General features: G+C 36.3%; 1 protein-coding gene across 5 annotated transcripts in view; it reads left to right on the top strand.

Annotated features, from left to right (window-relative positions):
* The window catches only part of triob (trio Rho guanine nucleotide exchange factor b), a 153,504-nt gene that overhangs the window by 114,786 nt on the left and 14,779 nt on the right, over positions 1–23,939 (top strand). For 3 of the 5 annotated variants that reach the window (XM_084088831.1, XM_084088829.1, XM_084088833.1), the window contains exons 26-42: positions 1,229–1,338; positions 1,435–1,504; positions 2,423–2,512; positions 3,111–3,203; positions 3,955–4,066; positions 4,198–4,388; positions 4,890–4,991; positions 5,859–5,998; positions 6,207–6,309; positions 9,098–9,341; positions 17,642–17,925; positions 18,895–19,065; positions 21,360–21,455; positions 21,529–21,677; positions 22,975–23,041; positions 23,359–23,462; positions 23,568–23,637. In XM_084088831.1, coding sequence (XP_083944957.1) covers positions 1,229–1,338; positions 1,435–1,504; positions 2,423–2,512; positions 3,111–3,203; positions 3,955–4,066; positions 4,198–4,388; positions 4,890–4,991; positions 5,859–5,998; positions 6,207–6,309; positions 9,098–9,341; positions 17,642–17,925; positions 18,895–19,065; positions 21,360–21,455; positions 21,529–21,677; positions 22,975–23,041; positions 23,359–23,462; positions 23,568–23,637 — 2,196 coding nt within the window. The remainder of the gene's footprint in view (positions 1–1,228; positions 1,339–1,434; positions 1,505–2,422; positions 2,513–3,110; positions 3,204–3,954; positions 4,067–4,197; positions 4,389–4,889; positions 4,992–5,858; positions 5,999–6,206; positions 6,310–9,097; positions 9,342–17,641; positions 17,926–18,894; positions 19,066–21,359; positions 21,456–21,528; positions 21,678–22,974; positions 23,042–23,358; positions 23,463–23,567; positions 23,638–23,939) is intronic. The other 2 variants (XM_084088832.1, XM_084088830.1) reach the window with 1 other exon arrangement.

Raw genomic sequence — 23,939 nt, 5'->3', positions numbered from 1 at the left:
ACTGTCAGTGATTCATTTGTTATGATGCATTTTAGTAATTGTGCACAGTAATTTAATCAGCTCATTTATTCTCATTCACGTCTAGGACAGCAACATGCAAAAGCAAAAACTGAAGTTCATGTTCAAGGGTGCTTTAACCCGTCTGTATATTGATTTATGTATATTGTATGTTCCTTTAATTTCTTCTTGTTCTATTGTAGCACCCAGAATTACTTTTATTACGTTAATATTCAGTTACTGTGTATGTTTTGGATAATATTGTGTTTATGACCCAGAATTCTGATTAATACAGGTATATGTCACAAGACTTGACAAACAGTCATTTTAAAGGGTTAATTCTCCCCCCAAAAAAAGAAAAGATTTTGACATTAATTACTCACCCTCATGCTGTCTCATCATCTGAGAGCTTTCTGTCCCTCCATTGACAGCCTATGCAACTACAGCTTTCAACCCTAGAAAGAAAAAGACATCATAAAAGTAATCCATGTGACTCCAGTGGTTTAACCTCAATTTTATGAAGCAACATGAGTGCGTTCACGAGAACGCTTTCATGAAAGCTCCATGACGCATGCGTGAACAAAGCACTCGTGTCGCTTAATAAAACTGAGGTTAAACCAACTTGGGTCACATGGATTACTTTTATGATGTCTTTACTATCTTTCTGGTGCTTAAAAGTGGCAGTTGCTTAGGCAGTCAATGAAGCTCTCAGATTTTATTAAAAAGATGAATGTGTTCCGGGGGTTTAGAACGACATGAGGGTGAGTAATTAATGACAAAATATTTGGATGAACTAACCCTTTAAAATAAATTGCAAAACTGTAAAAACATGCTCAAAATTGACAATTTTTAATTTCTTAATAAATGGCCTGCTTTATTTTATTTTTTTGAGACACATTATTTTGAAGACAAAAGCACAATCAATGTTGTTTCCATAATAATTTTCATCAAATTAAAGTCAATTTGATGACAATTATTATACTGGGAGAATGTTCCCCACTTCAGAAATTACTTTTATTTTCTGTTGACATAATTAAGGCTGTGCAGGTAAAAAAACATTTTTTTTATTAATATCAGAGCAAATTATTCCTATAAAGAAAAGTCCATATTTCCATATTTTCCATTTCAGAACTATGTAAACTGAATTATGGAAGGTGTGTTTCATTGTTTTGATAGCATTAGTTTATCACATTGTTGGAAAGAATTCTAAATGTGTGTGTGTGTGTTTCAGACTTATCTGTGGGAGATGAGCAGTGGTGTGGAAGAGATTCCCCCAGGGATTGTCAACAAAGAGCACATCATCTTCGGCAACATGCAAGACCTATTAGAGTTCCATCACAAGTCAGTGAACCTAATGAATTGCAGTTCTCAGAATTATTGAATTGTGATCTTTCTTTACTTACCATTTCCCTATGCCCTTCTTTGTCCTTTCCTCAGCATTTTCCTTAAAGAATTGGAAAAATATGAGCAGCTTCCAGAGGATGTGGGTCACTGTTTCGTCACATGGGTGAGTGTGTCAGTGTGCTAGAGATAATCTGATCAAGAAGTGCACTACACTAGTGTAACATTATGTTGACATTAAATCTGATTATTAGAACACATCTGGATTGCACTGTATTTTACAGCACATACACTTACAGTTTAAATACAAAGAATAATTACTGAGTAATATACAGTACAGTAAGGTAACTTTTTGGACTTAAAATTGGTTAAGTTTTGGTTTAGTGTTCATGGTTAGTACATAGTTATTATACATACATACTACATTCACTACCTTTCAAAAGATTAGGGTCAGTAGATTGCTTTTAAAGAAATTAATACTTTCATTTAGAAAGGATGCATTACATTGTAGTAAACACTTTTTGCTTGAGCACCAAATCAACATATTAGAATGATTTCTGAAGGATCATGTGACACTGAAAGCTGGAGTAATGATGCTGAAAATCAGCTTTGCCCTTTACCATCACAGGAATAATATATATTAATATATATTAACTGTATTTGCCTAAATAAATGCAAATTTTAAATGATTAAATACAAATCTTGATGATATTTAAACTCACTCATTACTGTAAAACAAAGTGCTACCCATATCTGTAACTGTTAAAAGCAGTTCATGGACTATTGTAACTGTAACTGATTGTAACTGATTCCCTTATTGGTACAGTGGTACAGTAAGGGAAAAGAATTATTGATCACATTTTTGAAACTATCACAGCTAATTGTTTCACACAAATATTTATTTCACTAATCTCTTGAAGTGTCTCTTGAATCAGCATTTATTTAAAACGTTCTGATAATAGTTATCATTTTAAAAGAGACTCCACTTATTATAAATGGAAAAAAAATAGAACATATTTGGGTAAAAAATGGTGTTTTATATGTTTAAATGATTAGCTGTTGTTTTTTGGGTGGTTTTTTTCAGGCGGATAAGTTTCAGATGTACGTGAATTACTGTAAGAACAAGCCTGACTCCACTCAGCTGATTCTGGAACACGCAGGGGCCTATTTTGATGTGAGTACTAAGCAAAACTAATCATACAATTCCTTACATAAGCATTATTAAAGGGCATATGATTCTGTGTAAGTATCCCTTTTATACACTTGAATCAAGGAAGTTTGGTTTATTTATTCAGATTATACAACACTTTTTGTGCGTATTTCACAGAGAATGTGGGTGTTTATATGAATATGTATGTGACATTGTGTATTTGCCGTAGTATTATCGTGTGTCTCCATTAATGTGTATATGTATTTGAGTGTGTGTGTAAGGTTTCTGTGGTCTGTTGAGCAGTTCTGTTCTTGAGCTGGTAGGTGGAGGTCTTAGAGAGAGGGTGTGTGTCCTGTGTGTTTGGGGGAGGGGGGGTTAGTGATGCCTCACTGTTAAACTGTTGCCAGGCAATCAGAACAGACGGACTCTTCTTTCACTCTGATGAATGGTTTTAACCTTGAGCTCTGTTTTTGCAAAATTGCTATCAAGAAGCTATATAAGAATAAAAAGGCTAAAGATAAATGGTTTCATCATGATTGTTTTCCAGCAAGCTTTTAGGATGTGTGTGTGAAAGATGTTTGTCGTTTTAATTAAAAGTCTTTTTGTGTTTGTATGTGTGCAGGAAATCCAACAAAGGCACAGGCTGGCCAATTCCATCTCATCATACCTTATTAAACCGGTTCAGAGGATCACCAAGTATCAGCTGCTGCTAAAGGTGTGTTTCTACTATAATTGAAACAATCTCAGCAAAGATGAAATGCAGTTTCTACACAAATAAAGCAAAGAAGTTGAGCACAGACTTAAACCAAACTCTTTATTGTGATGCTCCCCAGCAGACACTACTGACTATAAGTAACTTTGCAAGTACTTGTCAACTTATTCTAACCCTAAACCTACCAGTCTACTAATACTCTACTAAAACTCTAATGAGAGTTAGTAGACATGTAGGTGCAATGTCACTTATAGTCAATAGAATGTGTTAAAGGGACCATCAAAATAAAGCAAAACAAAGTTATTATCATATATTACAATTAATCATGTTTTAATCTTATATTGTTTTTCCTTTACTTCATTAATGTGTTAAATATAGAAGTATACAAGCAAAAACAATGCTTGTCCCAAAACACTGCTTGCAGACAGACATCTGGCTTACACACACTCAACCCCACAAGACCATGCTAGTGAACCAGCTTCACCAGCTCCGTTTTGCTTTAGAAAAGCATGACTATGCTGGTCCACCAGCTAGACCAGCAGTATATCAGCACTAACCAGCCTGGGCCAGCATGGAATTCAACATGGTTTTTCAACAGGGTTTACTTATTCAGTAAATATATTTAAAAAAGAAAAGAAAGAGATGCTCCACCGCATGCTAACAATAATGTCTTATTACAAAATTCACATTAAAGCACAAACTCTTCAATGTTTATCTTCAAATGTACAAGTACAATTGTTATGTTTGTACATAGGAACTATTGACGTGCTGTGAGGAAGGTAAAGGAGAAATTAAAGATGGTCTGGAGGTCATGCTCAGTGTGCCCAAGAGAGCAAATGATGCCATGCACCTCAGCATGCTGGATGGTGAGTAACACAACACACACATACACACACACAGCTTGTTAAACCAAACCCAAACCATCATTTGAACCGTATATCATTGTTCAACCACTCTCTCTCATCACTGTCTCTTACTCTGCCTCCTGTCCTTTCAGGTTTTGATGAGAACATTGAGTCTCAGGGTGAGTTGATTCTGCAAGAATCATTCCAGGTTTGGGATCCAAAGACTCTGATCCGTAAGGGCAGAGAGCGGCACCTCTTCCTCTTTGAGATGTCCCTCATCTTCAGCAAGGACGTCAAAGACTCCAACGGCAGAAGCAAGTACCTCTACAAGAGCAAGCTTATGGTATGTGTTTTCTTTTAATTTTGTTATCAATTACTTAAAGTCCCCCTGTAGTCAATAATTTTATCCTTTAATTATAATTTATAAAAAAAATTCATGCCTTAAAATAGCTTGAATGTAACTCTACACCCTTGCCTCATTTAGTATACGCGGTTCTATGAATATGCAAATTAGACCCGCCTCCGCTCACTCACTCCAGCTCAGAGATCCACTTGTTGACGTGATTGGTTACAAGGTAGTTTGTGACGTCAGAAACACCAGCGATTTCAAACTGCGTTTTTGAGAATGTCTTTGGTTCACTGCAGTTTTAAGGAGAAAATACTCAGCAATGGTGTTGACTTATGAATTTGCACATGGTTTGTCTTAAAGCATATTAAAAACATATAAACAACATTAAAAGCTGGATTTTCACCACAGGGGGACTTTAACAAAAAATGCTTGCCTGATTACAGATTAAGGATGGCCATACTTAATGTTTTTTTTGTTTTGTTTTTCTCTGCCTAGACCTCAGAACTAGGAGTTACTGAACATGTGGAAGGAGATCCATGTAAATTTGCCCTCTGGGTTGGACGGACACCTACCTCAGACAACAAAATTGTCCTAAAGGTATGATTTGCATTCCAAATTGATACTTCATCGAAGATGTTTTCAGTTGTTTCAGCAGAACTAGCACTAATTTTTGGCTTCTAATAAATGTTTTCTTTGCTTATCAAGTTTATTTACATCCAAACATTACTAACTTGCTCAGCATGTAAGCATGTTTCATTATTGAAAAAGTTGTCCTTTATCTCAAATCAAATGGAACTTTCCAATAGTCTTTGTTATAAAATAAAGAGTATCACTCATTCTAGGGTCCTTGAAATAGATCGGATAAGTGGATATGTTTTCAAGTTTTGAATGTTCATGTACTGTAGATCTGGCTTGAGTCATGCCATTGTATAAAATCATGTTGTTAGATTTTTAAGTACTTTAAGTAATCCCTTATGTAACTTGTGTCTCTGAATGGTTGCCCTTCATCTCTGCAGACATCATTGAATCATGGAATGAATCATGTGTCACTCCATGTGTTCTCACATGTAGATACACACATGGATGCTCTCATGTTCACACTTTTAGCCTGGTTTACAATTGAAATCACTAAACATTGCTCCCATCTTGCGTAATCTGACGTATTCCCAAGTGAAATGTAGGATGGATGGGAATTGATTTTATCCTTTGAGAACAAATTGAATCGTGATTGAGTTTTATTGACAGGTGGTTGAAGGCGATGAGTTGAAAAATAAGAGGGATTTGTAATCAAGAACATTTAGAAGCAGAGCAAGTTATTATATTTTGATAAAAGATTAGAACGAATTAAATGGTTTGACGTCATTTCAACTCTGATTGCCTGCTTTGACAATTATAATAGCTATGTATGTCTGTTGTGTAAAGAGAGGTTTGTTGATGTTTGGTTGTATTCAATGCACCCCCCAGGCTTCCTGTATTGAAAACAAACAGGATTGGATCAAACATGTACGTGAAGTTATCCAGGAGCGTACCATCCATTTACGGGGGGCACTCAAGGAGCCAATTCACATTCCCAAAGCCACTGCAACCAAACACAAGGGCAAACGGTATGTCAACCAATCACATCAATCCATAGCCTGATAAGAGTATGGATCTCTGGATCTACGAATAAGCTCCAGCTGAAGAAACTCATTTTATGCATATCAGTATGTTGTCTTTGACAGTGGCTGTCAAACCAGGGTGGAAAAGCTTTTCTTTGGTAAATTGGTACTTTTAACTGATGTCTATTTAACTGATGTCTATCATATTGAATAGCAGGGATGTAGAGGACCTAGACAGTCAGGGTGATGCAAGCAGTCAACCAGACACCATCTCCATCGCCTCCCGCACCTCCCAGAACACACTGGATAGCGACAAGGTGAGTGTGAAAGTCTGTTGTCCTTAGTCTAAAAGTGCCATGCTACACCTGCTGTTCAGCTCTGGTGTTTTGGTGGCATGTTTAGACCTGTAGAGTTTTCAGACAAGGAAAATGGTTTAACGTCTGTACTGAATGTTTTAGCCTCACCCTAAAAAACAGATTTGATGGGTTTTACCAACTTAAACTTGCTGATGTGGTTCAAAGACTTTTTTGTTGCATCACATTCAAAGACCGTCATAATGAAGCTTATAATCACTTCTAAATCAAGTCTAAAATCAAGTTCTTAAAGGCGTGGTTCACCCAAAAATGAAAATTTTACTCACCCTCATGTCGTTCCAAACTAATGAGACTGAAAGTCTATGCAACCCAAATTTTCACAAAAAAGTTGTAGACATTGTAAAAGTGGGTTTACTATATTTGATGAGCTCTACGTATGTGGGTTTATCAATGTTTATGTAAATAATACATTAAATGAAATTGTTCATTATAAAGTGATCATGTGTTGAAGTAGTGCAGGATTTTTGGTTGCATCTACTTAGAATGGATGGACAAAAATAATAAGAGAATATTAATTGTATAATTAATTGTCTTCAACTGTGTTCTGAAGATGAATGGAAGTCTTGAGTTTGAAACAGCATGAGGGTGAGTTTACCCTTTTTGGGTAAACTAGCTCTTTAATTCATTTCTTTAATTTATGTCCATTTTCAAGCTTCATCTTTTGCTGGATGAACATTCTGTTAAAAGTTTTTTATTGCTACATCTTGATCTGATCCAAAGATTTAAAGAACATAATCTTGTTTTTGTTCTCCTGAATTTATGCTCTTCTTCAGAGATAATACTGAGCTGCTGGAAATTCTGTCAAATGTATTAAAACAAAACAAAAACACATTCATCTCTGACTGGCAAGGCTATCTTAGACAACAGGCTGCACCACACTGGCTTGTGTACAATAAAATAGTTAAACATTGCAAAGAATAGTTTATTCCAGGAATTACATTTTAGTGACAATGGCCACATATGGGTGATTCTTCAAATAGGGCCACTTTCACTACTTGAAATCTTGAAAAATCCTGAAAACTATGTTTCTTATGTTAAAATTATGATGTGAGCTGGTGTGGATTTTTAATTAGGTATTTTGAAAGTTGGATTGTTATGTAGATTCTCAAATTATAATCTGTGGTATAATGACACTTACAGTAATAAAGTTTCTCATGATCCTTATGTAAACATCTTAGAATGAATTACATTTCTGTCACTATGCATGCAGTTGTGGTAAAAATGACTCCTCAGGCCCATGATAAGCAAATGTAATCTTTTTTGTAATGTTAAATGTGTGGCATGGTGGTAATGACAGCATTATTGGGGAATGTGTTTGTTTGTCAAGTCATCTATTTCTACAGCTTTACATTATTAAACAGGAAAATAAGTATATGTTAAAAAATTCATAAATTATGACATGACTCCAATTCAATTTCGACTTCAAAACAGCTCTACTGACATTATTCAGCTTAAGTTAGATCTATGTTGTTTCAATTCAGTTCAATAGCTGTGCTATTGTTGCAAAGTTTATAAATTATGAAACAAATCCAATTCAGCTTCTGTATAAGCAGCTCTACAGAAGCCAATAGTTTCATAAATAGTGTTGCATGAATACTAAATGAACTGAAAACATAATTTTTCAACTTCTTAAGTGTAAAACATTTAAGTAAAAGCACTTTTTATATAAAAACCTTTTAGGGAACAGAAAATTTCTCCTAATTGAAGAATCAACCATACAAGAAGTTCGGAAGTCCAGTAGTTCCAACATTCCTTTAACCTGATTATCAACAGACGTAATGAGGGTTCCTCAATGGGGAACGTTGCTTTGGTTGCTTTGGATTTAGCAGCACAGACGCTCATCTTCCCACTCACAGTCAGAGCTCTCCTCTCACTCGCCCTCACACATGTGCATGTTTTTGTCACTGATATGTATTGCGAGCCTCCTACAAGAACACACGTTACATGCTGATACTGTCTTGAATCAAAACACACTTGGATGCACCATCTTTATCATTTCCATCATTTCCATGTCGGTCTCTTCCCTGTCTCTGTGACACGTAAAGAGTCTCGCTGTCACCAAATTGACTCATGTACCCTGACGACCCCTCACAAAGGCTCACTGTTTTAACCGTCTTAACGCACACAGAGCCCTCTCAGTTCGTGGCGAGGTGAAAAGGTGAGGCTCCCAGAAGCGTACGAGTTCCCGCACGTCACTTCTAATAAGCATTAATTTGCCTCCTGCTCCTTTAAATCTTGGCACATTGTGTCCGTCTCTGCCTCCTCTCCCTTCCTCCTGCCAGGCGTCACTCCTTCAGACTGATTCCATCTCCGTGGCAATGCGAGGATGTGTCAGCAGCCTTCAAACGCCTGCCACTTTACCTCACTGGAGTCCTGAATGCTTGAGCTGGAGATGAACTGTAGACCAGGTTCATTTTGATCAGAAAAAAGGAAGGCAAAGTCATTCCGTCTTCCAGATTGAAGGATATGGCATTGTCGGAGTTAGGGGTTTTCGACTCAAAACGTCATCCTGTGTGATGTTTGAGGCATAGGGACTGTTGTTTTGGTAGAAACATGGAGTGTAAAGGTTCAAGATCAGTGGCTCACCTTTTGAGCTCATTGGCGATGCCACATTACCAGTGGGTACGTTCGTTCTGACTTTAGACTTGTCTTTTTTCTTAGTTAGGTCACTTTTGTTTTCTTTATCAGAGATTTTTTTTTTTTAATGTGACGCTTATTCTTTCCTCCACAGTTGTCCGGTGGCTCAGAGCTGACGGTGGTCATCCACGATTTCATGGCAAGTAACGGATCGGAGTTGACTGTGCGTAGAGGTCAGACAGTGGAGCTGTTAGAACGGCCCCAGGACAAGCCCGACTGGTGTCTGGTTCGCACCACTGACCGCTCACCTGCCCAGGAGGGCCTGGTTCCCAGTTCCATGCTTTGCATCGCACATTCCCGCAGCAGTATGGAGATGGAGGGAATTTTCAATCATAAAGGTAAGATGGCTTGGGTTAGATTTGATTGGACTGTAAATGTGTTTGTTTTTTTTTGGATGTTCATGCTGGCCAAAGCTTGCTGCCTAAAGGGATAGTATAATTTACTCAACCTCATGTTGTTCCAAACCTGTATGAGTTTCTTTCTTCTGTTGATCAGAAAAGAAGATATGTTAATGAATCTTGATAACCAGACATTTGACTGTAGGCTACCGTCAATTGTCTAGCTACCAAAGTTCTTCAAAATATCTTCTTTTGTGTTCTGTAGAAAAAAGAAACTCATACAGGTTTGGAACAACATGAGGGTAAGTAATGACAACTTTTTGGGTGAACTATCCCTTTACCTATCATAGTATGATGCATCTTCAAAGAATTGAACTAGTCACAACTGTATCATGTCGCACATCTGTTGTTTGAGGACTACTGCACTATTTTTGTTTCATGTCATTTGGCTTTATTTGATGTTTGATTTATTTTGAGTTCCCTCTTACATCATACGTACAGGTTCCCATACGCACATGCACATTCTTCAAAAATGGTACTACTAATTGTTGACAGTCTAAAGTATATATATGTTTCAATCTACAGTATATACTTTATATAACATATACTTGTGTACAAGAGCATGATCTGTTTCAGTACACGTCATAATAACAAGAAACTTTGCTTCTAACCACAAGTCGAGAGCTGTAGTTCCAACCTCATAAGTTTGCGAATGTTTGTTGGAACTATGGTTTTTGCAAAACTGAAACATTGAGCTATGTTGGTAACACCGGAATTTGCTTACATGCTGTAGTTGACTTACTTGCTTTTAGAACTTGCTTTTGGGAAACACACACCTGCTTAGATATAGGGTCAGATCAGGATGGCATCAGGATTTATGATGGGGTTTATTTAGGATTACACTTCACAGAGGCTGCACTACTTAGATTTGTCAGTGTTTTGAATTTGTGGCAACTCTGGGATAGTGTTTGGTGTTCCTCTCCAGTCATGGGAACAGCTTCTGTGTAAATGCTTGAGGGATTACTTGAAGACACATCAGCACACGCACCCAGCTGGTCTTTTGTGTAAGAGTTGTTAGGTAATCACCTTTGACTCGATAGGAATCTCAGTTTTTTTTTACCAATCTGCTTGGTAGAATGAAAGGATACATAGATTTTAAAAAAATCGAATTTACCTTATGGATTAATTGTATATCGGTGATTTATACAAAATTGTATTTTAAATCATAATGTATACAGATTTCTATCTGTGTGCAAGATTAACATTTAAATATAACGAACCACAATTACATCTGATTATCCTAATGTAGGTGCTAGATATTGTGTGTTTTCCCTCAGGAGAGATGGATCAAAGCTGTACAGGTGTGTGAGTGTCTGCTCTCGATTCACCCCGAACCCAAATCAAATTTTAATTGCAGTCCAGCTTTGCTCTTTCTTATTAGGGTTGAAGTGTGTTGTGCTTGCAGTAACCATGGTGATGGGTTGTGTGTGTCAGGTGATGAACAGGGTTGCCAGGCCATAGGATTTCCCTGCTAGGACCGTATCCATGTACACAAGACACAAGTTAATGTGATCTTGTGATTTTGATCATGCCTTTAAAAGCAGCCATTTTGTAAACAATAATACATGGACTACCTTTCAAAAGTTGTTTTTTTTTAAAGAAACTAATACTTTAATTCAGCAAGGACACATTAATTTGATCAAAGTGACAGTAAGGGCATTTATAATATTACAAAAAATACATTTCAAATAAATGCTGTTTCTGTTTCTAAATAAATCTTTCTTTTCATCAAAGAATCATAGATTCCACAAAAAGATTAGCAGCACAACTGCTTTAAACATTGATAATAATAAGAATTTTTTGGGGCACCAATTCAGCATGATTTCTGTAGGATCATGTGACACTGAAAACTGGCTGCTGAAAAATTTAAACAATTAAAATTTTTAAATATATCAAAATAGAAAACAATTATTTTAAATTTTAATAATATTTCACAACATTACAGATTGAAATAAAGTTTTGCATATGAAAACATTTATGATGAGTCGGCATAAATTAATTTTGGAGCGATCTTATTGTTAATTGGTATTTAAGGATTCAGCTATAGTAAGTACATCAGCTGCAGTTTGTCAGTTCATCATGATCAAAGACATGTAAAATGAAATTCATGGTGGTTAGTCACTGCTTTTGAAAACTCTGAATGGAAAATGATTTGTGACAAAGAAAACGACTACAAAGGAAGAGCATGTGGTAAAACTAAGAGGGTCACCAGGCACAGATTTTTGAGGTCACCCACACAAGGATGACTGGACTGCATCTGAGAGAAGATCATTAGTGTGTGCAGGGTGTGGTGTTCAGTTTGGAGAATTCTGGGAAGTTACTGAAACTGACTTATTTTTAACTCTTGATGTAGTTAGATCTTCTGCTTCTATCTATCTATCTATCTATGACCAACAATGAATGTCAAGGAGATAGCTAATGAAAAACTTTAACGTATTATAACTGTCATATTGGAACTAATAAGTTAGATGCACTTCATTTCTATTTTTGTAACTACATTATAAGTCTCATACCTGTGTCATCTTTTAAGTCCATTTTTATGACATCATTACAAGTAGGCAAGTACCTTTTCTTTTGAAGAGGTCATGGGAAATGTCAAACAGCCGGTTCTCTTACAGCAAGGACAATTAGTATTTATAGAATGCGAAATAGGAACCGTCATAACTCATGATGACCAGTGTATTCTACCTCTTCAGATTGCTGCCCTGACTATTTCGTTAGCTGAAACGTTCAAGGTATATTTTAAGGCAGCCGGTGTGATGCAACGTGTCCAGAGAGGCTAACAAAATCCAACTTTTATAATATGAGACCAGAGCAGAATCCTCAGCAGAATTTTGATTAGTTCTGGCATAAGCAGTTACGGATCTCCGTGTGTGTGTGTGTGTGTGTGTGTGCGTGTGTGCGTGTGTGTGTGCGCGCGTGTGTGTGTGCATGTGTGTGCCAAAGGAAGCAGTTTGACTGGCCACAGACCAGCTACTGTTAAGCAGCCAAAGACGCTTAAACAGGGAGATCTTTGTAGCCGCCCGCTCCGGTGCAGCCTGTAAGAGTGGCAGACATTTGTGTAGGTGATATAGAGGCAGTTGTTTGTATAGTTTACTTAATTTTCATGCTGTGACCTGATATTGTCAGCCATACTGTATGCTTTCAAACTGTCATTTACTTCTGGGATGTATTATTACTGTGCTCCCAATAAAAAATGCTTAAAATGTTCGAACAGGTCAACACTTGACTGATGTTGTTTTGCAGAATGCCATCATCCACTTGACATTTCAGGAATCCTCACATAAAAGACTCTAAAATAGCTGCAACCATTATTATCCAAAAGTTTTTTGTTGAGATTTTAGTAATCTAATTGAGTGAATGTCACAAAACCTTTTAAGAGTCATATATCAAAAGTCAAATATATATATATACTGTATATATATGAAACTTTGTTTCTGTCTTTTTGTAACTACATTATGATCGAGATTCCCCCTGTTAGAAAATGAGTAAAAAAAAAGCTGAAAGAGTCTCATTTTGAGAAGGCTTGAAAGGCTGACTCTTTTGGGATCACGTCTTTCATATTAAAGGATTGCAGGTTACACCTCTTTCCTCTCTTTGAGTCTTCTCATCCGGTTTTCCCTTCCTCCCTCTCTCTCATTCTGAGCATAACTTAGTCACAGCTGTGCATGGAACACCAAACCTCCCTCTTTCTCCATCCCCCTTCCTCTCTCCCTCTCCCTCCCTCTCTCTCTCCCTCCCTTTCTTTCATAGTCCATCACTCTCTTCTCAGCATTATGTGGTAAAAATCCTTTCAGTTTAGAGGAGTTAGTGTAGGTGTCCTCCTCTGTTCAGATCACCTCTTGGGTATGGCACATGGAATACACTCATTTTTATCAGTCAGGTCACTCTGTCACATGGGTTCAGCTTCAGGACGCTCAGAGAACTGCAAGTATTGGCTGCTGGATTTGGGTACGTTCCTCACAGGACAACAACGCTGTCAGAACTGAATGCAGTCATCGTAACACAGCTTAATATAATGCAGCTTGTTTATTCAAGAAGAACTTATTTAATAAGTTAAGCGTAGGGTATGTTGATATGCAGGTTTATTTTAAGGATCACAATAGGTGATTGGTACAGAAACTACATGAAGAAATAGTCCTTTTTATTTTTGCCTGTTTTTATTCAATTCAAATTAGATGTGATTTAAAGTGAATTTATTGGTCAATAATGTATTACTCAGCATCTGATAAGGACAAAGCTTGGTCGTTGATTTATTTAGCTGGACTTTCTCTGTTATATAAGTCTTCTATAGATGTTCCTGTGTCTATAGAATGTTCTTCATATTAATTCACATTAGTTAATTAATTCACATATTCTTCTTCTTAGTTTGGTGACAATGTCACTTCAGTGGAAATTTTACACCGTTTACACTGTTGATTTAGAGGGTCCGATCAGCTTTTAAAAGTTGTCTCTGACTGTCTGCTTTAATGTTTGCAGATCCAAAGTAAATAGGTCAATGGCAATACTTTTTTTTGCGTTAAAATGCAATGAATGAATGGTGGGAAAACTCTTCTATGATGTTTTTATTTTTTGACTTGAAATTAATCTTGACATTTTTGGAGGCATAATTTCAAAAATATCTGAGTGATCAAACTGTCCTGTTTTCATAATGAGGAAAGTTATTATTAAATTATTAAAAGAATCACAGTAGTTTATCATAAAATCTTAATTTTACAAAATTATTATTATTTGAAAAATCTAAGTCATGGTTTGACTATGCAGGTAAAAGAACAATAAGACTTTTTATTTGACCTTTTTTATGACTTTTATGATTTTATCATTTTTATGACTGAATAATTCATGATTTTTGATTCATGATTCATACCTCGGGTCTTTATCGGGATAATTGCCACGTTGTATATGCTCAAATGTACTCAATGGGTTATTACTTTTTACTTAATGATTACATTCAAAATTGAACTTTTCATGAAAATAGTATAGACGTTTTTGTTTCTTTTTTAAACCATATGAAACCAACATGGTTTCAATAATGATTTTAAACTTGATTTTTCCTTCTTCTTTTTTTTTAAATCTTGGACACTGTCATTTGTCATTGGCCCGAATATCATAGGAATAGAAATTCATGATGGTGCTTATATTTGGCTTTTGTTTATAGGCTGTTTGATTTAGATGTTACAGTATGTTGGTGTTTACGGGCTCTAGGTCAGGGCTCTGCTTGAACAGTTCTTTATTAAAGGGATAGATAATGAAAATTGCTCTGCTTGAACAGTTCACCCAAAAATGAAAATTGTGTCATCATTTACACACCATCAAGTTGTTCCAAACCTGTATGAATTTATTTCTTCTACTAAACACAAAAAATAATATGGGTAACCAAACAGTTGATGGGACCCATAGTATGATTATTTGTTGTGTGTGTTTAGCAGAAGAAAGACATTCATACAGGTTTGTCTAATAAAGATTGTCAGGCATATGCAGAAAAACATTGTGGAACCTGTGCATGTGTTTTTGAGTCAGTCTTTTTTATTTATCCGGAAACAAGAGGCTCTCAGAGAAACAGACTAGATCTTTCTAAATATTACCCATCAGTCTATGAAGTGAGAGGCTCAAAGTATGAGAAAGCATCAATCTGTCACACCTCAATCATTCCTAATTTATGAACGTCACCTCAGTTGGGACGGAATGTTTCTTTAAAAATAGTTTTTCAAGAAGTTTTCTTAAAGATTTCAGTGTTTAATGTTTATATATGATTTATATTTTTGAATAATGTACAAATCACTGTAAGGTTCCTATGAGGAGACTGGTTGTGTCCTTTACAGGCGACACAGGGCTCATTTCTGTGGCACTGAAGGCTCGGATTGTTCAGGTGTGAATTTAACGACACATTTCAGGAGGAATGAATTTATAACAGAACAGGAAAAAAACACACCACAATCCACAACTGATATATCTAGGAACATCATATAGGAAAATTGTATTAAATTATGCTGTTGTCATGGATATTCAGTCATTTGCTCGTTTAGTTTCATTATCATAGACTTTTAGTTTGCTTCTCATTATTTCCTTTTGTCTTTGTTTCCCGAAATCATTAGATAGTATTGCAATTCATCTGATCATCACACCTGTTAGTCTTTTAGTTCGTTATCAGTATGTATTTAAGTTCATCGTTTCTCTGCCTTGATTGACAGTTATTGTTTGGGTTTATTGTTTGAATTCATCTTCATCTGATCTTCTTCTTATTCACTGTGTGTTAAACTGACTTATTTAAGGTTTACATCCTGCTGTGAAGATTATAAATTAAGACGGTAACAAAAACGCACTCGCTAAATTGTCCACATCTGTCTGTTACTCAGATATTATCTGTTTTAGATAAACCCGCCCAAAAACCGGTGCAAAAAAAAAGAACTAACTGTGATTGGTCACTTTACATGTCAGTCAGACGGTACTCGTCTAATTGGACAGTTATTGGCCATGAGCCACAATGAGCCTTTATTCAAAACCTTTGTGAATCAGTGAACAAGACATTACAATTAATTGGTTCACAATGATTCATATGCCGACATCAATAGCAATATGAATTCAGGGAAGAAGTACTCATTGCTGATATAGAAGTGTTCATCACTCAGAATTGAACGATTTTGGACTTTGTTTACCGGGTGTGGCTATGTGTGTGTGTATATAAATACACAAAGTGCGAACTATGACAGAGGGGTCAGACTAGGCACAGCTATAATATACTGTCCCCAATGAGGGGACAAACTGCTGACAGCTGAGATTTCATATATACAGCATAGGAGAGTCAAGTTAGGTCGTCTTTATTTATATAGCACTTTATACAATACAGATTGTTTCAAAGCAGATTCACAGCAATAAACAGGAACATAGTCAATGATGCAAATTTCATCAAATGTAAAACTAAAGTGCTACAAAGTGCTAAAAAGCAGCTCTACAAAGTCAGTTCAGTGTTGATTCAGTTCAGTAACTGTCAAGTTCATCGGTTATGAAACAAGTTCAATTCAGCTATAAGCAGCTCTACAGAAGGAAATAGTGTCGTTATTCATCCCGAGTCAGTTGATAGTTATAGACTGTACATGCATTTTTATAGTGACAGTCAATAAAAGTTGTATTTGTCAGCTCTTGATTTTTCCACTCCTCCCCTGAAGACAATTCATCAGAGGCCTTGAATGTGTTTCTTCTGCACATCAGTAGACTTGAAAAGAATATCTTATGCAAGCTTTATGTAAGGGTACTCTCTGTGGAGCAGAGCAAGGTCTTTTAAGAGGGTTCTGCAGTTTCAGTTTTGAAGAGGGCTGAAAACAGAAACCCCTCGGAAGTGAAAAGTAGAGCTATGATTTTCATCACCTTGTGGTGAAAAAAAAAAAACACTCACACTCTTAGACCTCAGTAAACCCCAGAATAATTAACAACTGATCAAATATACTTGATATCATTTTAGTTATTAAGTGTATTAATTATATTTGTTTATTAGTTATATGTAGTTATGTAGACAATTGAAACCACATATAAAAATATATTCGAATGCCTTTGTGTTATACAACAAAATAAATGGCATGTATTTAAAATAAATAAATACAGAAAGCATGCTTTTTCAAGCTAAATTTCACAAAAAGAAAGTTAGGTTTTAAATTCTAAAAGCATCTTTGATGTAGCCTATTGATAAAGAATTTGGAAACATAACTTGTTTTTATTTATTTTTTAATTTTTATTTTTTAATTTTTTTGAGATTATATCACTGACTTCTACTAAAAAATATCCTTGCCATGCAAAAATAAGTAGTTAATTTTGAGAAAAGGCCATCATTTGTGTTGGTGATGCCACTTGATTTAATTATGTCATTTAGACATTTTATTTGTGACAAAAGTCACAATTAAAATGTAAAAGTGTCCAAAAGTATCCAAATATTTTTGCCCATTCATACATGTGCTGCATGTCTGTATCATATGTTTATTTACATGCAGATTGTTTTGTAAATTATGTAAACAATTTAAGAGCATACTATTATTATACTAATAATATGTTATACTGTGCCATTATAGATTCATCATTTTATGACTACACAGCTATAACCTCATGTTAGTTGTGATTCAAGTTTTTTCAGCAGTTTAGTAAAACATAAACACTGACTAGACCCAGCAAGACATGTAAACACCACCACTCTCTCTCTCTCTCTCTCTCTCTCTCTCTTTCTCTCTCTCTCTCTCTCTCTCTCTTTAAAGACACGCTCTCAGTGTCCAGTAATGAAGGAGGACTTTCGGGCAGTGCCACGCTGCAGCCGGGTCATTTGCAGAGCTCTCCTGGACCCAGACGGCCCGGAAATACTCTGCGCAAGTGGCTGACCAGTCCCGTCAGACGACTCAGCAGTGGCAAAGCAGACGGCCACGTAAAGAAACTCGCACACAAGCACAAGAAGAGTCGAGATGTTCGCAAGAACGCAGACCCCGGCTCACAGAAAGACTCAGATGACAGTGCCGCCACACCACAAGATGAGACCATAGAGGAGGTTGGTGACCAGAAAACCAATAGTTGGTGACCACACAAACCTTTTACTTTTGTCAAGTGTATTAGCTTGATGAGCAAATCAGTTAAACAAAAAATCTGCATTGAATTGTGTATCAATGTATTATATAATTGTTTGCATGCATTCATGTGGATCATTCGAAAGTTTGGGGTCGGCAATATATATATATATTTTTTTATTTAAGACATTAATACTTTTATTCAGCAAGGATAAATGAATTAATCAAAAGTTACAGTACATTTGATATTGAAAGTATTAGGATTTCCACAAAAAAAAAAAAAAAAAACATTAAGCAGCACAATCATTTTCAATTGTGATAATTATAAGAAATGTTAATCAAGCACCAAATCAGCATATTCAAATTATTTTTAAGGGTCATGTGACTGAAGACTGGAGTAATGGCTGCTAAAAAATTTAGCTTTGCCATCACATTTTAAAATACAATAAAATAGTAAATTGTAATGAAATTCCACTGTATTTTTGATCAAATAAATGCAGGCTTGGTAAGCGTAAGAGACTTTCAGAAACATTTAAATCTTATAGACCCCACACTTTTGAATGGTATATTCAATTATCTATACAATTGTTTACTTTTTAAAAAAAGGTTTGCAACAGTGAAAATGGTTAAAACAGTTTGTAGACAAGTAAATGTCTATGGTAGTTTGTTAGTTGCCACTCCTATCCTGGTAAATGCATTTGAAACGTCAATGAAGGCAGAAGTAAATGTAGCATACTGTGTGTTTTTAAGTGTTGCGCTGTATGATTTGTAACTGAAGAGTTATTTATGTCTTGCGGTTTCCAGTGTAGAGCAGTTATAAATACAGTGCAGCGCTTCCCCTTGTGATATTTTGGTATAAAAATGTGCCGCAGCTGCCGAGCTGTTTCATTGCTTAACAATGTTTATCTCTCTTTATTTCTTTCTTTCTGTTTCTCTCTCTTCTGTCCTCACAGAGGATGAGAAATGAGGGCTTGAGCAGTGGCACTCTGTCTAAGTCTTCCTCCTCAGGGATGCAGAGCTGTGGAGAAGAGGAGGGAGAGGAAGGGCCAGACTCGGTTCCCCTGCCGCCCCCTATGGCCATCCAACAGCACAGTCTTCTGCATCAGGACTCCCAGGAGGACAAGGTAACTGCTGAAGCGTCGCCAAATCAACATGGATGGGTTTTGAAATCCATTTTGATTTGATATTACAGTACATTACTTTTTTGAAACCTGCTATTTTGGACTAAACGAAGTAAATCGTTTCATAAAGTCAACATGAAATCTTATTTGGCTCTGTTACATACTTAAAACACGTTCTTGGTCTTATCATCATCAGTGCATGTTTAAAAAAATAATAATAATAAAAAAAAATATATATATATATATATAATATATATATATAAATATTTGGTAACACCTTATTTTACAGTGTCCTTGTTACATATGTTACATGTACTTACCATAGTAGTAACAGTACATTATGCATAATTACATGCAACTGGCCCTAAACCAAATCCTAACACTATAGTAAGTACATGTAGTTGCTTAATATTACTCAGTACTTAAATATATAATTACACTGTAACGATGACACCTTAAAATAAAGTGTAACCAAAAATTCCTTGCATCAAAATGAAATGTAAATGAAACTTGCTCCACCGCACCAGATTCAATAGGACATTGCGTTTTGGCTGATGTCACCTAGTGTCAGTGCAGTCAAATCCACAATATTATTGATTTGCCTGCACAGACACTATTGGTTGAGAACTGAACTGAGCTGGACGATGCAGACCACCTGCTTTATAGATGAAATGAACTAATTTAATAGTTGATGATCTGACTGAACTTACTTCAGCTGAACAATACATTTTTTTTTGCTGTAGGCCTACAACCGAAATTATATTTTCCTGTTATCACTGTAAGGCTTCTTTGAAACAATCTTTATTGAATTAAGTGCAATATAAATAAGGTTGACTTGACTTGACTTGACTTGACCAAGGCTGTGCAAGCTATAGGTCAGTATTAACTAACAGCCGAATAGGCTACTGTTGTACATCTTACAAATAGTTAATGCAGTAATTTAATGCAGATTCATGTAATAGCAAAACAAATAGGGTAACACTTTATTTTGCAGTTTGTTACACATTACATGTAGTTACTATAGTAATTACTATAAATTGTGCTGCATTACATGAAGACTACCTAAACCACACCCTAATCTAACCTAACACTATAGTTAGTACATGTAGTTAATTATTATTACTCAGTACTTAGATGTATAATTACACTGTAACACAGACACCTTTAAATAAAGTGTAACCGATAAAGTTTAAAAACTACTGGGATACAGTGAGATGCACTTGAGGTTGAGGGTTAATTTCCTATTTCGCTTTGAAATTTGTCAGATTACGAAGTAGAATGTGTTGCAAATGCCATTTCATATTGACTTTAACCTATGGTAATGATAGCTTAGAAGAAGACCAGTGAGGTCTCTGTCAGGCATCTCTAACTGCTGTCTGTTTTCTCTTTGTTTCTTAATGTTCTCCAGCATTATGTTGATTTCTGTTCTGCCTCTGTTTTGTCTCAGTTTCCTTATCTCTCTATGTAGTCTTCTCTCCTCCAGCCGTCTCCTGTTCTTTCCTTCTATTCAGTCTTTTTTCTACTTTTCTACCTCATCCTTGCATATTTTCCTTCTTTGTTTGAATACTCCACGCGTCCTCAGTTGTGCTTTGCCAGAACTTGAGGCACAGATTCAGTAGCATTCTGACTTCTGATTGTTATTACCTGTGAAAGCCCTTCTGTCCGTGACCTTTATGTGCTTTTTAATGGAGTATTTGTGTGTACGATCACATGTGGTGGGCCATGTATGCACTTACTCTTTACCCAAAACAACCCAAATCTTCCAAACCAAAGTTCCTACTTCCGTCCCCCCCATATTAGCCCCTACCACTCTGAAATCAGCCCCCTGATTGGCTGGCGAATCCAGAAACCACACTCATTACCATATTTGGAATGGAATGTTTCCGCCTTCAGTGTCAGAACACTACAATGGTGAGCATCGTTGCAGATTCACATAATAAATGAATATTGAAGTCTAGTCAATTATGTAACTATAACCCAAAAGTGAAGTCACTCCACTTAATAAATTAGTCCTCATGGGGGAAAAGACAGGTAGGGCATTTAACATGCAAATTAGACTACTTAGTTAACCACCAATAAATAATCAGTTGATGAGTAAGCGGTATATCCCTTTTGAAAAGAAAAAAAAAAGAAACAGTGGAAACAAGCCTAAGGTGGTAGTCTTGCTGTTTCCCAACCTGACCAAAATTGTTTGATAATTTCTTTTTTTTTCTTCTTTTTTTTTAATTCATAACATTTATGATAGTCCTACCTTTGTGAGATTCTAAATATTGTCACTTGTTTTCTTTTTTACATAGGCTACCTCCCGTCTATCTGGACGTCCCAGCAGTTCAGAGACACCGAGTGCAGCTGAACTGGTCAGCGCTATTGAGGAACTCGTCAAGAGCAAAATGGTAGGAGATCACAGTCCATCATTTCACATTGAATATTTTTATATTGTCCACTAAATTCTTTTTTCTCTCTCAGAGTCTGGAGGACAGGCCCAGTTCTCTCCCTGTTGAGAAAAGAGATGGCAGTAGTCCTTCCTGCATCCCATCGGATAACTCCTTCCTGTCTTCCTCCTCTCCCATCGATGAGATGGACGAGCGCAAGACTGGCTTTCTCAAGAGACGACAGTGCGTCCCTCTCTTATTTTCCTCAGATATTTCCTCTTTATAGTTATTGTTCTTGGTGTTAAACGGGCCTTAAGGCAGCACCGAAATCGAATCTCTTCCGTGGAACCTTGTAAGTGACTGACTTGGAATATGAATCACATCAGGGCTTCATTTCTCAATACAAATGATGACACTTTGACCTCTGCACGAAAAGTTTTGCAGACAGTAGCATAGAAGTTTTAAAAAAGCAGGACTGGTACTTAAATAAATGGCAAAAAGAGCAAAAGAAGATGAAAGAGGTAACGATTTTAAGACAGAAAAGAGTCATGCCGACTTGATACATCATAGAAAGTAAAAATAACTCTTTAGACATGAGGGACTCGTTTTAAGACTCCTTACTATATTGGTATGCTCTTGTTGAATGTAAATTAGTTCAATAAGGATAATTTCGAATATTGGTTGTACATTACGATATATCATGCGAATTGCCTTGTAATTATTGTGTTTGCTTTAAAAGGTCAGTGGCAAACTGGGTCAAAGCTATAGTCTGAAATTTGAGCATCACATTATAATGCTTTACATTGGGTTGAGTTTACTCTAGCTTCAAGATTTATTCCATAGAGTTCAATGCATTGAGGAACATTAGCTACAGTATGTTTCCATCCAAAGTTTAACTATTTGCACAAAATCACATAAAACATTTGCGAATAAAGCACAGTGAGTTGAAGAGCTTTCTGATAAACTGGCACTAAAAATCAAGGTTGCACTACGTGTACTTACAGTGTACTTACCTTAGAAATTGCTGGGTAATATAAGGTAACTGCGTGGGTTAAGGCAGGGGTCGGCAGCCTATGGTACACTGAGGGTTAATCACTGGCACGTGAGCAAAGGTGAGAGAGATGTATGTGTTTCATTCAGAAAAAGTACCTCGTGCCTGCATACAGATGTACATTTTGAGGTAATCGTTCCTCATAGTAACACAGCTTGTTATATTAAGGTAGGAGTTATACATACTATTAAAGCGTGAGAATTAAACTGCGCAAGTCAATAAAAGCGCGCTGCTTTAACAAACCATTACTGACTGACAGCGAACAGCTTGTTCATAGTCAATGCTATAAATGTCATGTGAAAGGGTGCATAGGCAGCATTGATTCCTGTAGAGTACTATAATTAGCATCAAAAAATACGTAGCACTCTCAAATATTGAGTACATTTTAATAAGATTTCATATTTAGAAATATTTTTACAGGTACTAAATGTGTTTTTTTCACTCCACCTGCCATTTTGGTTTAAATTGAAATGTTCTTTTCTTTTCCAGTTATGTTCTGCTGGAATTGGTCGAGACAGAGAGGGACTACGTGAGAGACCTTGGTGCAGTCGTGGAGGTGGGATTATATTCAGTTCTTTTAACAAACACCGTACTGAGATCACTATGGTGACCACTTGTAACCGAACACATTAATTCAAGTAAAAACAATTGGCAGCTGCTTTCAGGGTTAAGTTCTGTTTGTTCAATAGTCTGTATCTATTGAGGGCTTACACAACTTGTTGTGAATTGATCACATGACCTGTTTGACACGGAGTGTCTCTCTGAAAGGAAATGAGATTTGCTGCTAATTCTGAATGATGGCTCAGTGTGATCATGTGTTTTATCTGTCACTGTCTACATGGTAACTGTACTCATGTGTTCTGGCACCTGCAGGGCTACATAAGCAGGATGAAGGAGGAGGGTGTACCCGACGACATGAAGGGCAAAGATAAGATTGTCTTTGGGAACATTAACCAGATTTATGACTGGCATAAAGAGTATGTGAAAATGATGCACTTAGCTTCCATCCTCTCAAATACCATATTAAGACCCTACTTTAATTTTCTGGCATTAATGTTAATGTAAACCTCTGCTCTTTGTAGCTTATTTCTTAGTGAACTGGAGAAGTGCTTGGAGGACCCTGATAGGCTCGCACCCCTGTTTATCAGACAGGTATGATGTGATTTCACTCCTACTAAAGCCCTATTCGGACGGGACTAGTTTTCTAAACAATGTTTGAATGTTATCACTCGCCATCTGTGATTTCATGTACGATTCGGTCAGGATTAACATCACCATGTTTATTACAGAGGTGGGGGTGTTTTATTCTAGATGCGGGCGTTACAGAAAATCATGTGCTGTGCTTGCGTGCATCACGTATGACATGTCTTTTAATTTATTATTTGTTGATATAATTTGAATTTATTATAAAAACCCTATTTAAGTAAACTGCACAAGTTTATAGCAGTGGCTGT

Source organism: Abramis brama (genome assembly GCF_963993115.1).
Source record: "Abramis brama genome assembly, chromosome: 17".
Taxonomy (NCBI): domain Eukaryota; kingdom Metazoa; phylum Chordata; class Actinopteri; order Cypriniformes; family Leuciscidae; genus Abramis; species Abramis brama.
The sequence above is the reverse complement of the archived record's forward strand: the minus strand, read 5'-3'. Positions and strand labels throughout refer to the sequence as shown.